This window comes from Ranitomeya variabilis, chromosome 4, assembly GCF_051348905.1.
Source record: "Ranitomeya variabilis isolate aRanVar5 chromosome 4, aRanVar5.hap1, whole genome shotgun sequence".
NCBI lineage: Eukaryota > Metazoa > Chordata > Amphibia > Anura > Dendrobatidae > Ranitomeya > Ranitomeya variabilis.
This window is the reverse complement of record NC_135235.1, coordinates 670,935,661-670,950,965: the sequence shown is the minus strand read 5'-3', so window position 1 is coordinate 670,950,965 and position 15,305 is coordinate 670,935,661. Positions and strand designations below refer to the sequence as shown.

General features: G+C 43.5%; 1 protein-coding gene across 3 annotated transcripts in view; it reads right to left on the bottom strand.

Moving 5' to 3' along the window:
• The window catches only part of LOC143766280 (uncharacterized), a 148,552-nt gene extending 136,947 nt beyond the window's left edge, over window positions 1–11,605 (bottom strand). For 2 of the 3 annotated variants that reach the window (XM_077253828.1, XM_077253827.1), the window contains exon 1: window positions 11,522–11,605. Coding sequence is in view for 1 of the 3 variants with exons in the window: in XM_077253826.1 (XP_077109941.1) it covers window positions 11,522–11,548 (27 nt within the window). In the remaining 2 variants the exon portion in view is untranslated. The remainder of the gene's footprint in view (window positions 1–11,521) is intronic. The other variant, XM_077253826.1, reaches the window with a different exon arrangement.
• Between the last annotated feature and the right edge of the window lie 3,700 nt (window positions 11,606–15,305).

Sequence of the window (15,305 nt, the reverse complement as noted above, 5' to 3'; positions counted from 1 at the left end):
TGACAGAGGTCAAACGTTTTCTGTAAGTCTTCACAAGGTTGCCACACACTGTTGTTGGTATGTTGGCCCATTCCTCCATGCAGATCTCCTCTAGAGCAGTGATGTTTTTGGCTTTTCGCTTGGCAACACGGACTTTCAACTCCCTCCAAAGGTTTTCTATAGGGTTGAGATCTGGAGACTGGCTAGGCCACTCTAGGAGCTTGAAATGCTTCTTACGAAGCCACTCCTTCGTTGCCCTGGCGGTGTGCTTTGGATCATTGTCATGTTGAAAGACCCAGCCATGTTTCATCTTCAATGCCCTTGCTGATGGAAGGAGGTTGGCACTCAAAATCTCACGATACATGGCCCCATTCATTCTTTCATGTACCCGGATCAGTCGTCCTGGCCCCTTTGCAGAGAAACAGCCCCAAAGCATGATGTTTCCACCACCATGCTTTACAGTAGGTATGGTGTTTGATGGATGCAACTCAGTATTCTTTTTCCTCCAAACACGACAAGTTGTGTTTCTACCAAACAGTTCCAGTTTGGTTTCATCAGACCATAGGACATTCTCCCAAAACTCCTCTGGATCATCCAAATGCTCTCTAGCAAACTTCAGACGGGTCCGGACATGTACTGGCTTAAGCAGTGGAACACGTCTGGCACTGCAGGATCTGAGTCCATGGTGGCGTAGTGTGTTACTTATGGTAGGCCTTGTTACATTGGTCCCAGCTCTCTGCAGTTCATTCACTAGGTCCCCCCGCGTGGTTCTGGGATTTTTGCTCACCGTTCTTGTGATCATTCTGACCCCACGGGGTGGGATTTTGCGTGGAGCCCCAGATCGAGGGAGATTATCAGTGGTCTTGTATTTCTTCCATTTTCTAATTATTGCTCCCACTGTTGATTTCTTCACTCCAAGCTGGTTGGCTATTGCAGATTCAGTCTTCCCAGCCTGGTGCAGGGCTACAATTTTGTTTCTGGTGTCCTTTGACAGCTCTTTGGTCTTCACCATAGTGGAGTTTGGAGTCAGACTGAGGGTGTGCACAGGTGTCTTTTTATACTGATAACAAGTTTAAACAGGTGCCATTACTACAGGTAATGAGTGGAGGAAAGAGGAGACTCTTAAAGAAGAAGTTACAGGTCTGTGAGAGCCAGAAATCTTGATTGTTTGTTTCTGACCAAATACTTATTTTCCACCATAATATGCAAATAAAATGTTAAAAAAACAGACAATGTGGACAATGTGATTTTCTGGATTTTTTTTCTCAGTTTGTCTCCCATAGTTGAGGTCTACCTATGATGTAAATTACAGACGCCTCTCATCTTTTTAAGTGGTGGAACTTGCACTATTGCTGACTGACTAAATACTTTTTTGCCCCACTGTATATATATATATATATATATATATATATATATATATATATATATATACATACAGTACAGACCAAAAGTTTGGACACGCCTTCTCATTTAAAGACTTTTCTATATTTTCATGACTATGAAAATTGTACATTCACACTGAAGGCATCAAAACTATGAATTAAAACATGTGGAATTATATACTTAACAAGACAATGTGAAACAACGAAAATTATGTCTTATACTCTAGGTTCTTCAAAGTAGCCACCTTTTGCTTTGATGACTGCTTTGCACACTCTAGGCATTCTCTTGATGAGCTTCAAGAGGTAGTCACAGGGAATGGTCTTCCAACAATCTTGAAGGAGTTCCCAGAGATGGTTAGCACTTGTTGGCCCTTTTGCCTTCACTCTGCGGCCCAGCTCACCCCAAACCATCTCGATTTGGCTCAGGTCTGGTGACTGTGGAAGCCAGGTCATCTGGCGTAGCACCCCATCACTCTCCTTCTTGGTCAAATAGCCCTTACACAGCCTAGAGGTGTGTTTGGGGTCATTGTCCTGTTTTAAAATAAATGATGGTCCAACTAGGCACAAAACGGATGGAGTAGCATGCCGCTGCAAGATGCTGTGGTAGCCATGCTGGTTCAGAAAGCCTTCAATTTTGAATAAATCCCCAACAGTGTCATCAGCAAAGCACCCCCATCCCATCACACCTCTTCCTCTATGCTTCACGGTGGGAGCCAGGCATGTAGAGTCCATCCGTTCACCTTTTCTGCCTCGCACAAAGACACGGTGGTTGGAACCAAAGATCTCAAATTTGGACTCACCAGACCAAAGCATAGATTTCCACTGGTGTAATCTCCATTCCTTATGTTCTTTAGCTCAAATAAGTCTCTTCTGCTTGTTGCCTGTCCTTAGCAGTGGTTTCCTAGCACCTATTTTACCATGAAGGCCTGCTGCACAAAGTCTCCTCTTAACAGTTGTTGTAGAGATGTGTCTGCTGCTAGAACTCTGTGTGGCATTGACCTGGTCTCTAATCTGAGCTACTGTAAACCTGCGATTTCTGAGGCTGGTGACTTGGATAAACTTATCCTGAGAAGCAGAGGTGACTCTTGGTCTTCCTTTCCTGGGGCGGTCCTCATGTGAGCCAGTTTCTTTATAGCACTTGATGGTTTTTGCAACTGCACTTGGGGACACTTTCAAAGTTTTCCCAATTTTTCAGACTGACTGACCTTCATTTCTTAAAGTAATGATGGCCACTCGTTTTTCTTTACTTAGCTGCTTTTTTCTTGCCATAATACAAATTATAACAGTCTATTCAGTAGGACTATCAGCTGTGTATCCACCAGACTTCTGCACAACACACCTGATGGTCCCAACACCGTTTATAAGGCAAGAAATCCCACTTATTAAACCTGACAGGGCACACCTGTGAACTGAAAACCATTCCCGGTGACTACCTCTTGAAGCTCATCAAGAGAATGCCAAGAGTGTGCAAAGCAGTTATCAAAGCAAAAGGTGGCTACTTTGAAGAACCTAGAATATAAGACATAATTTCAGTTGTTTCACACTTTTTTGTTAAGTATATAATTCCACATGTGTTAATTCATAGTTTTGATGCCTTCAGTGTGAATGTACAATTTTCATAGTCATGAAAATACAGAAAAATCTTTAAATGAGAAGGTGTGTCCAAACTTTTGGTCTGTACTGTATATATACACATTGTATATTATATACATTCGTATTAATTAATTGAAGTGTTGAATTCATATTAAAAAAAAAAATATTATATATATATATATATATATATATATATATACATACATATATACACACACACACACATACAGACACACACACACACACATTATACAACATCCAATTAGTAAAGTGCTTCAAATAGGGTACCACAAGGCTCTGTCCAGGCCCCAGTGTTGCTCAACATTTTTATAAATGATCTAGATAGGGAACTGAAGGTAAACTAATCAAATTTTCAGATGATGCAAAGCTAGGAGGGATAGATAACACTAGAGGCAGAGAAAGGATTCAGAAGTATCTAGATAAGCTTGAACAATGGGCAGTGACTAATAGATTGGTATTTAACAGGGAGAAACTAAAGATTCTACATCTGGGTAAGAAAAACAAAAATTACATCTATAGACTGGGAGGCATAGAACTAAACAACAGAAGATATGAAAAAGACTTGGGAATACTAATAGATCACAGATTGCACATGAGTCAACAGGGTGATTCAGCAGAAAAGGCAAACACACTTCTAAGATGTATTAAGAGAAGCATAGAGTCTAGATTACGTAAAGTAATTATCCACCTTTTCTCCCCCTTTGTCAGGCCTCATCTGGAATACTGTGTCCAGTTCTGGACACCACATAAAAAAAAAAAAGACATTGAAAAACTAGAGCAAGTTTAGAGAAGAGTTACCAGGATGGTGAGCGGACTGCAAAGTATGTCCTACGAGGAACGGTTAAAAGATCTGGGAATGTTTAGCTTGCAAAACCGAAGGCTAAGAGGAGACTTACCGTATATACTTGAGTATAAGCCAAGATTTTCACCCCATTTTTTTGGGCTGAAAGTCCCCCTCTCGGCTTACACTCGAGTCACACCCAGGGGTCGGCAAGGGAGGGGGAGCGGGGGCTGTCTAATTATACTCACCTGCTCCTGACGCGGTCCCTGCAGGTCCCTGGCTGCCCGGCGCCCCAGCATCTTCCTGTACTGAGCGGTGACCGCTCAGTAAAGGAAGAAGCTGCAGCGTCGTGGAAGCAGGGACCGCGCCAGGAGCAGGTGAGTATAACGGGGAGGGGGAGCGCAGTGATGCGTGATATTCACCTGCTCCTCGTTCTGGCATCGCTCCGTCTTCAGCGTCTTCTGCAGTGATGCTCAGGTCAGAGGGCGCAGTGACGTGGTTAGTGCGCGCCCTCTGCCTGAACGTCAGGGCACTGCAGAAGACGCTGAAGATGGAGTGGCGCCGGAACGAGGAGCAGGTGAATATTGCAAGTGCCGGGGGCTGGAGCGACAGAGAGGTGAGTATGTTATTTATTTATTTTTTTAAATCACAGCAACAACAAATGGGGCAAGTGTCTGTATGGAGCATCTTATGGGGCCATAACTTTTGTACAGCACTATAATGGGGCAAGTGTCTGTATGGACCATCTTATGGGGCCATAACGTTTGTGCAGCACTATAATGGGCAAGTGTCTGTATGGAGCATCTTATGGGGCCATAACGTTTGTGCAGCACTATAATGGGCAAGTGTCTGTATGGAGCATCTTATGGGGCCATAACGTTTGTGCAACATTATATGGGGCAAATGTCTGTATGGAGTATCTTTTAGGGCCATAACATTTGTGCAGCACTATATGGGGCAAACATCTTTATGGAGCATCTTATGGGGCCATAATTAACGTTTGTGGAGCATTATATGGGGCAAGTGTCTGTATGGAGCATCTTATGGGGCCATAACGTTTGTGGAGCATTATATGGGGCAAGTATCTGTATGGAGCATCTTATGGGGCCATAATTAAGGTTTGTGCAGCACTATATGGGGCAAATATCTTTATGGAGCATCTTATGGGGCCATAATCAACATTTGTGCAGCATTATATGGGGCAAATGTGTCTATGGAGCATCTTATGGGGCCATTATTAACCTTTATGCAGGATTATATGGGGCATATTTTAATATGGAGCATCTTATGGGGCCCATCATAAACTTTATGGAGCATTATATGGGGCTCCTGATTCAATATGGATATTCAAAAACACTTAACCTACTGATGTCTCAATTAATTTTTCTTTTATTGGTATCTATTTTTACTTTTGATATTTACCGGTAGCTGCTGCATTTTCTACCCTAGGCTTATAATCGAGTCATTAAGTTTTCCCATTTTTTGGTGGCAAAATTAGTGGGGTCGGCTTATACTCGGGTCGGCTTATACTCCAGTATATACGGTAATAGCTGTCAGTGTAGAAGGGTCATCATTATTCTCACTTGCACATTGAAACACGAGAAGCAATGGAATGAAACTGAATGGGAGGAGACAGATTAGATATTAGAAATAACGTTTTGACAGTGAGGGTGATCAATGAGTGGAACAGGCTGCCACGAGAGGTGGTGAGTTCTCCTTCATTGGAAGTCTTCAAATAGAGGATGGACAGACATTTGATTGAGATGGTTTACTGAATCCTGCATTGAGTAGAGGATTGGACACGATGACCCTTGAGGTCTCTTCCAACTCTAACATTCTATGAATAGTTGGCAGCAGAAAAGATGTTGATATGTATAGCACGCAGGCCTAAAATTTACTCAGAGGCCCATAGAAACCTAGTTCTGCCCTATTCACTAAAAAAAAAAAAAATACATGTTCTGCTCTGGGCCAGTTTGCAGACCAAACTCGGCCATTCAAATAAATGAATTTGAGAAAAAAAAAAATCAGGGCAGCATATATATGTATGGCATCTGTGTGCTACTCATTTTTTACAGACCGATTGCTGGGAATTGCTTGGGAAACTTCCTAAAGAACCTTTGAGTTTTTATCCCCTTGGCAATATATAAGCCAGAACTACATACAGGGCCTTGAAAAAGAATATATACCCCGTGAACTTTTTCACATTTTTTCCATGTTACACCCACAAACTTAAATGGATTTTATTGGGAAAGTATTAGTGAAGTGTAAAGGAAAGGATACATGTTTTTTTATTATTAAAATATAAATCTAACAATGGTGGCATGCATTTGTATTCAGCCCCCTGTAGTCTAATACTCCAAAATAAAATTGCCATCAGAAGTCACAGAATTAGTAAATTCAGTCCACCTGTATGTAATTTGTCCTCTGTATAACTAAAGCTGTTCTGTGAAGGCCTCAGATATTTATTTCCAAACTTTAGGGATCACACAGCATCATGAAAACCAAGGAGCACAGGACAGGTCACGGACAAAGTTGGAGTAGAGTAAAGCAGGGTTAGGTTATAAAAAGAAACGAAAAAAAAACCCAACAAGCTCTGAACATCTCACGCAGCATTGTTCAATCTATCATCCAAAACTGGAAGGAGTATGGAACAACTGCAAACCTACCAAGAAATGGCCGTCAATCTAAACTGACATACATACCATGAAAGGACAGCACTAATCGGAGAAGCAGTTAAGAGGCCTATGGTCATGATGGAAGAGCTGCAGAGATCCACAGCTCATGCGGGAGAATCTGTCCATAGGACAACTATTAGGGCTGGCTCACATGAGCGTATAAGATACTGCGAATGCATCTGACAATCGGATCACACTCACCTATATAAGTCTATGGGTGCATGTGAAACATTGGACTGCACTCGGATGCCATCTGAGTGCAGTCCAATTACCACAGATATAGACAATGGAGAAGAAATTAAGTTCTGTATTTTTTCCGCACCTGTGCTCTGATTCTTTTGAGATAATCAGGTCACACTAACGTGCCACCCGGATCAAACTCAGAGTGATTCAAGTGACATTAGCATTTTTGGTTAAATTATCTCGCATGGGAGAATCGATAGCTATGGCTCCCCAGCTTTAGGCATGTAGAAAAGCTGCGGAGGTTTAGTCACATATTCCACAAATCTGAACATTATGAAAAAGTGGCAAGAAGAAATCCATTTGCAAAATGCAATGTAGGGGACTCAGCTAGCATGAGGCAATTGACCAAAGCAGAACTTTTTGGGCTAAATTCAAAACGTTATGTGTGAAAAACAAAAAACTAAACACTGCATTCATCTTGAAAACACCATCCCTACCGCCACACATGGTGGTGGCAGCATCATGCTGTGGAGATGCTGTTCTTCAGAAGGAACAGGGAAGCTGGTCAGAGTTCATGAGAAGATGGAGCTAAATACAGAGCAATCCTGGAGAAAAACCTGTTTGAGGCTCCAAAAGACTTGAGACTGTGGCGTAGGTTCAATATCCAGCAGGGTAATGACCCCAAACATACTGCTATAGCTACAAATTACGAGTCCATCTCCAGAGATATTGATGTTCCTTAGATCACATCACATAGCACAGAATCTCCTTGGTGTGGGCAGATACCCATCCCCAGCTCTCAAACCCATTTAGGTGCCTTCATTATGCAAGTCCCCTGATGAACTCCCAAGCAAATATGGATGGGGGAGAAATGCGTCAGGACCAGGGATGAGCCTACTTCAATAGATGGAACAAGGGACTCACCTTGAGATCTATGTTGTATGTATTTGTGACGCCCCAGGGTTCTGGTCGTCACAGTGGCATTGCTTTCCCCTTGGGGAGAGTGATATCAAGCTTGGAGGCGATGAAGGATAACTTTCACCAGGTAAATCTCACATACCACACATTCACACTCCAGGCCAGAAAGGGGAGCTCTGAACCTGGATTCAGGGTGAATTTCCCTTATATATTCTGGCTGGAGAGGAAGTTAAAGAGCATTCTGTCAGAGGACAGGGAAGAGGGCAGACGTAAAGTGTCAGAAGGTCTGAAGGGGCCACGTAGTCTTAGGTAGTACAGCTTCTGGAGAAAAGAGAACTTAGGAAGAACGAACAGCTTGTGGAAAGTGTGCAGGAGAGAAAAGGCACAGGAGAATGATACCAGCGGAGTAGAGCAGTGAATTAGCTACCTCCCTGGCTGGCGCAGATTCAGGTAGCCGAAAGACGGTGGCCCTGCTGAACTCTAAGTGGCATAGCTGAAACCGGCAGGACAGCTGAACTTCAAGTTACCTGTCTGCCTTTACACCCTGGAGACACAGTGATACTTATTGGGCCCGGGTCGTGATAGAGACCCTATAAAAAGGTCTGCTTCACCTGTCATATGGGTTATGTCCAAACCTATATGGGGGACAGAGAAGAGTTGTGAGGACCTTATCAGAAGCCATAGGCAGTAAGGGACTACAAAACCACCGCGCTTTGAGGAAGGCTTTTATCTCCATCTGGTGAAGGGGACTCTGGATTCGCTTCCAAGCCGGCCGGACTGTGATCTGGTGCCCTGGACTGCAGTTGCCTGAAGCTACAGTAAACCAGGTAAAGACATTGCAAACCTGTGTCCTCGTTCTTCATCGCGCCATTCACCATCTTCACCTATACACAGGGAGCCCTGGGGACCTACTTCACCTGTGGGAAGTTATTCCATCTAGCTGCCATACTATCTCCCCCTGAGGACCCCTTTAAGCAGCGTCGGTCCCTACTGACCAAATACCACAGGTGGCGTCACGAACACGAACTTTAATCAATATCCCTTTTACATGGGTGCCCAGGGCCACGGACTGGGTTGCCGCCGTGACACATCCCTTTAAGTACTGGACCTGGTACCGAGTACCCTACGACCCTGGCGGGCGACTGATATTCATTAGTGGAGATCCATACCTATTAGTGGCCAGATATGCTTAATCTGATACAGATACACTGGATCCATTTCGACCCAAGTGCACTTCTGTTTCACTGGTCAACACAAAAAAATCATCAGCAAAGGTAATATGTCTGGTGTATGGAGTTTGATGTGCTAATTCCAAAAATATGCTTAGCTTTGCTCTATCACATCAAGTTTCTGAGATAGAAGTATTTTTGCTATTACGTTATTTCTGTATTTTCAATGTATGGTTTTTCCTATGTTATTCCCATTTCTTTGCTCGTCTTACTTGTGAATTTTCTTACAGGGATAATATCAGAAAACATTTTAGTGAGTTTTATGGGAAGGAGTATTGACAGTGCAGTCAACAAATGACTGCTTCTCGGTAAGTCACATGTTATGGGGAGGAGCTAACTGCTATGAGGCGGTAAGATTTGAGTCAGTCAGAAAAGGATGGTGATGGCAGCAAGGACTGGTATGTGAGACTCTGACAGAAGACAGGCCTCTAGAGGGATCTGAGCCCTGCCACAGGGAGATAGAAAGGAAGGCAGCGGACAGCCGCCATTGTGAGAGGATTTTCACTGCATTTCTGGGAGAGCAAGTCTTCTCATAGGGAAGAAAACAGCTCAGCTGGAGCCTTGGAAAAGTTCCCACGCTCGAGTTCATATGAGGACATCCAGCAGAGGGCGTCTCACCGCAACTCAAGGTTAGTACAGATCATCCTGCTTTCCATTCAGCACCCGGGGTTTACAGGCACGAGCGAGTGCATTAGCACAGCTCCTGGCTGTAAAATGATTTAACCCCTTCAGATGGATTTACTTCGTGGGACGTGACAGATCATCTGAAGGTATGTATATTGTTGGTTTATTATTTTTCAGAGCGAGGGTCTTCAGGTGGATTGAGAGAGCAATAAAATATTAAAACAACCTGTGTGTTTATTTCATTAAAATACTTTTTAATAATGTGTGTGTTTTTTTAACCCTTTAATACAATTGGATTAATAATGGATAGGTGTCATAATTGACGCCTCTCCATTATTAATCTGGCTTAATGTCACCTTACAATAGCAAGGTGACATTAACCCTTCATTACCCCATATCCCACCGCTACACGGGAGTGGGAAGAGAGAGGCCAAGTGCCAGAATAGGCGCATCTTCCAGATGTGCCTTTTCTGGGGTGGCTGGGGGCAGATGTTTGGAGCCAGGGGGGCCAATAACCATGGACCCTCTCCTGGCTATTAATATCTGCCCTCAGTCACTGGCTTTACCACTCTGGCGGAGAAAATTGCGCGGGAGCCATTTAACCCTTTATTTTACAAGCTACAGCGCCCAAATTTTGCACATACACACTACTAACATTAGTAGTGTGGAATATGCAAAAAATAAAAAGGGATATGAGATGGTTTACTGTATGTAAACCATGTTTCATATCATGTCGGGCTTGTGAAGGAGAAATGAAAAGCCGGAAATTGAATTACCGGCTTTTCACTAACACCGCTGCGTATTTCTCGCAAGTCACACTGCTGGTCCGGTCCGTGTGGAATCCGTATTTTTCTCGCCCCCATACTTTCATTGGCGATTTGTTTGCGCAATACGGTGACAAACGCAGCATGCTGCGATTTTCTACGGCCGTACAAGACCGTATATTACGGATGCGTAATATACGGCAGATAGGAGCTGGGCCATAGAGAATCATTGGGCTGTGTGTAATGCGTATTTTACGGACGTAGTTTATGCGCTCATACATCAGTAAAACTCCCTAGTGTGAGGCCGGCCTTAAAGGAGAAAAATGCCCCGACAGTGTATCAATCATCCAGACAGATTCTGCTGTGTGTGGTTCTTTTAAATCAAAAGGCCAAGTACATTCAATCATTCATGATATTAAAAAGATGTACCAGATGTACTTGTAAGTGTCCACTTGGTGATCAAGACAAAGGCAAGATTCATTACCATGAACTTGAATCTGTGATTAGGCCAGTTCCACATGATGGTACCTTGCCTGTTCCTGTACCACCGTTGTCGGGATTGGATGAAAGTGAAGTAGAATATGAAAACTATGGAGATGAAGATACTGGGGAAGACATGGAGACCTCAAGTCAAGATGAGTATGTTCCTGATAGAGCAGCCAGAACGCTGTACTCAACATGAATTAAATGATCTCCTCAGACACCTTTCATTGTCAAAAGATAAAGCTGAACTTCTTGCATCTAGGTTGAAACAGAAGAATCTTCTTCATGATGATGTCAAAGTGTGTTATTACCGGAACAGAAATAACACTTTAAGGCTGTGTGCACACGATGCGGATTAAGTGCGGATCCGCAGCGTTTTTTTCCACGCAGAAACGCTGCAGATCCGCACTGTGATTTACAGTACAATGTAAATCAATGTAAAAAAAAAAGCTGTGCGGAAAAATCAGTGCGGAAACGCTGCGGATTTCAAAGTGCATGTCACTTCTTTTGTGCGGATCTGCAGTGTTTCTGCAGCCCTTCATGATAGAAACCCGCATTGGGAAAAACTGCAGAAAATCCGCACTAAATCCGCATAAAAACCGCGGCAAATCCGTGGCTGCGGATTCTGCCAGGAGATGCGGATTTTGTGCAGAAAATTCTGCACCTCTTTTCTTACGTGTGCACATAGCCTCACACACGGCACACTATATATACACAGGTCAGAGCCCAGCGACCAGCAACTGGGGGAGAACGTGTGTATTCAGGGGGGAAACATGGAAAACGGAACAGCACAGAGATGGGAAAGGCCATTTATTATATGGGGAGGAAAAATGGCCGAGTGTGACCAGCGGCTGATCCTGATAGAGAATAACGGGGCTCCAGCACCTACCTCCACCTGCAGAGCCGCACTCCACATATATGGCTGCTCTGTGCGCACAGGACCTGTGATGAGGTCACAGGAGGGGAGGAGTCAGGGGTCACATGATCAGGGGCCTCAGTGTATGCAGGACTCTGCTGTGCTGGTTGTCATGGTGCTGGATGAGGGGAAGTTTATGTGTGGGGTCAGGAGGGGTTTACAGTGTGGATGTAGCAGAGCCGTGTGTGTACGAGGTGTACGGAGCGGAACCGTGTGTGTACGAGGTGTACGGAGCGGAGCCGTGTGTGTGCGAGGTGTACGGAGCGGAGCCACGTGTGTACGGAGTGGATCCATGTGTGTATGAGGTGTAGAGAGCGGAGCTGTGTGTGTATGAGGTGTACGGAGCACAGCCGTGTGTGTAAGAGGTGTATGGAGCGGAACCGTGTGTGTACAAGGTGTTCGAAGCGGAGCTGCAGGTGTACGATGTGTACGGAGGGGAACCATGTGTGTATGGAGCGTATGTAGTGGAGCTGTGTGTGTGTGTGTACAGCATGTATGTAGCGGAGCAGTGTGTATACGGAGCGTATGTAGCAGAGCCGTGTGTATACGGAGCGTATGTAGCAGAGCCGTGTGTGTACGGAGCGTATGTAGCAGAACCCTGTGTGTACGGAGCGCATGTAGCAGAGCCGTGTGTGTACGGAGCATGTAGCAGAGCCCTATGTGTACGGAGCGTATGTAGCAGAGCCGTGTGTACGGAGCATATGTAGCGGAGCCGTGTGTATCTGTTCCTCCCATTACTTTGCTATAATTGCTGTCCCTCCTGTGTCTTCTCCAGGAGACACAAGAAATACAATCGCACCTCGTCCCCCCGATCTCTGTGCGGCCCCCCACATCTCTGATCTGCTCATTGCTCTTCCTACAATGGAGAGAAGCGCAGAAGCTGCAGGTCCTGGAGCAGCCGGACAGGAGATGGTGGGTAACGATGGGCTGAGGGACGCTCGCACCTCCCGACTCACAGAGCAGAGGGTGAATCCGTGCCCCCGGCCGCACCTCACGCTGCGCTCATTTACCAGCTATTTCTACCCCGGCAGGAGATGTCAGAGGGGGCGGGGATTATTGCATCTTTGCTGCATTTTTTATGCATTTTCTCCCTTATTTGATGCATTTTTGGTGCAGATGTGAAGCCACATTATTAGGCTATGTTCACACGTTGAGTAAATGAATGCAGAAATTTCGGCATCCTTTATGCATCTCTTGGCAGGAAAAATTCACTATGCACTTTATTTTTTGCTGCTACTGTAAATATACCATAATCTATTAATCGGATTAGGTCACTTCTTACTATAGGTTTTGCAACTGCATTTGCTACTTTCTTTGATACTATCACTGGCCTCTGTTTTTCAGACCCCAGCCATTTTATCCTGTTTGAGAATATTCCTCATGATTATATGTTCTATTCTTTTTGAATATTGATAATAAAATATTTTGTTTTTAATTGAATTGTTTCCTATGCCTCTTTATCCCTATTAATTATATGGGATGGGGAATATTATTATTAGTCTGAGATGGGGAAGATACCTCAAGTACTTGGTTATACTTAATAAAGTAACTGTACTTTTTTACATGCATTTTTAGGCTCCACATAGAAGACGAGTAAGAGAAAAAAAAAAAAAAACGCAGCAGCATCTTTAGATTCACAGTGGGCAGAGTATGAGTATTGATTTGCTTGGACAGCATTTACCCTACATGTGAGTCCTGCCTCAGTGTTACATTTTTATTAAATTTTGTAATGGGCTTAATGAAAAAAACATCAATCACGCCATTTTATTAACCCCTTAAGCCCCGAGGGTGGTTTGCACGTTACTGACCGGGCCAATTTTTACAATTCTGACCACTGTCCCTTTATGAGGTTATAACTCTGGAAAGCTTCAACGGATCTTGGCGATTCTAACATTGTTTTATCGTGACATATTGTACTTCATGATAGTGGTAAAATTTCTTCGATATAACTTGCGTTTATTTGTGAAAAAAATGGAAATTTTGCGAAAATTTTTAAAATTTCGCAATTTTCCAACTTTGAATTTTTATGCCCTTAAATCACAGAGATATGTCATGCAAGATACTTAATAAGTAACATTTCCCACATGTCTACTTTACATCAACACAATTTTGGAACCAAAATTTTTTTTTGTTAGGGAGTTATAAGGGTTAAAAGTTGACCAGCAATTTCTCATTTTTACAACACCATTTTTTTTAGGGACCACATCTCATTTGAAGTCATTTTGAGGGGTCTATATGATAGAAAATACCCAAGTGTGACACCATTCTAAAAACTGCACCCCTCAAGGTGCTCAAAACCACATTCAATAAGTTCATTAACCCTTCAGGTGTTTCACGGGAATTTTTGGAATGTTAAAATAAAAATGTACATTTAACTTTTTTTCACACAAAATTTATTTCAGCTCCAATTTGTCTTATTTTATAAAGGGTAACAGGAGAAAATGGACCCCAGAAGTTGTACAATTTGTCCTGACTACGCTGATACCCCATATGTGGGGGTAAACCACTGTTTGGGCGCATGGCACAGCTCGGAAGGAAAGGAGCACCATTTTACTTTTCAATACAAAATTGACTGGAATTGAGATGGGACACCATGTTGCGTTTGGAGAGCCCCTGATGTGCGTAAACAATGAAACCCCCCACAAGTGACACCATTTTGGAAAGTAGGACCCCCTAAGGAAATTATCTAGATGTGTGGTGAGCACTTTGACCCACCAAGTGCTTCACAGAAGTTTATAATGCAGAGCCGTAAAAATAAAAAATCATATTTTTTTCACAAAAATGATATTTTCGACCCCAATTTTTTATTTTCCCAAGGGTAAGAGAAGAAATTGGACCCCAAACGTTGTTGTGCATTTTGTTCTAAGTACGTTGATACCCCATATGTGGGGTAAATGACTGTTTGGGCGCATGGCAGAGCTCGGAAGGGAAGGAGCGCCGATTGACTTTTCAATGTAAAACCGACTGTAATTGAGATGGGACACCATGTCGCGTTTGGAGAGCCCCTGATGTGCCTAAACATTAAAACCCCCCCACAAGTGACACCATTTTGGAAAGTAGACCCCCTAAGGAAATTATCTAGATGTGTGGTGAGCACTTTGACCCACCAAGTGCTTCACAGAAGTTTATAATGCAGAGCCGTAAAAATAAAAAATCATATTTTTTCACAAAAATGATCTTTTCGACCCCAATTTTTTATTTTCCCAAGGGTAAGAGAAGAAATTGGACCCCAAACGTTGTTGTGCAATTTGTTCTGAGTACGTTGATACCCCATATGTGGGGGTAAACGACTGTTTGGGCGCATGGCAGAGCTCGGAAGGGAAGGAGCGCCGATTGACTTTTCAATGTAAAACTGACTGTAATTGAGATGGGACACCATGTCGCGTTTGGAGAGCCCCTGATGTGCCTAAACATTAAAACCCCCCACAAGTGACACCATTTTGGAAAGTAGACCCCCTAAGGAACTTATCTAGATGTGTTTTGAGAGCTTTGAACCCCCAAGTGTTTCACTACAGTTTATAACGCAGAGCCGTGAAAATAATTTTTTCTTTTTTCACAAAAATGATTTTTTAGCCCCCAGTTTTGTATTTTCACAAGGGTAACAGGATAAATTGGACCCCAATAGTTGTTGTCCAATTTGTCCTGAGTATGCTGATACCCCATATGTGGGGGGGGGAACCACTGTTTGGGCGCATGGCAGAGCTCGGAAGGGAAGGAGTGCCATTTGGAATGCAGACTTAGATGGATTGGTCTGCAG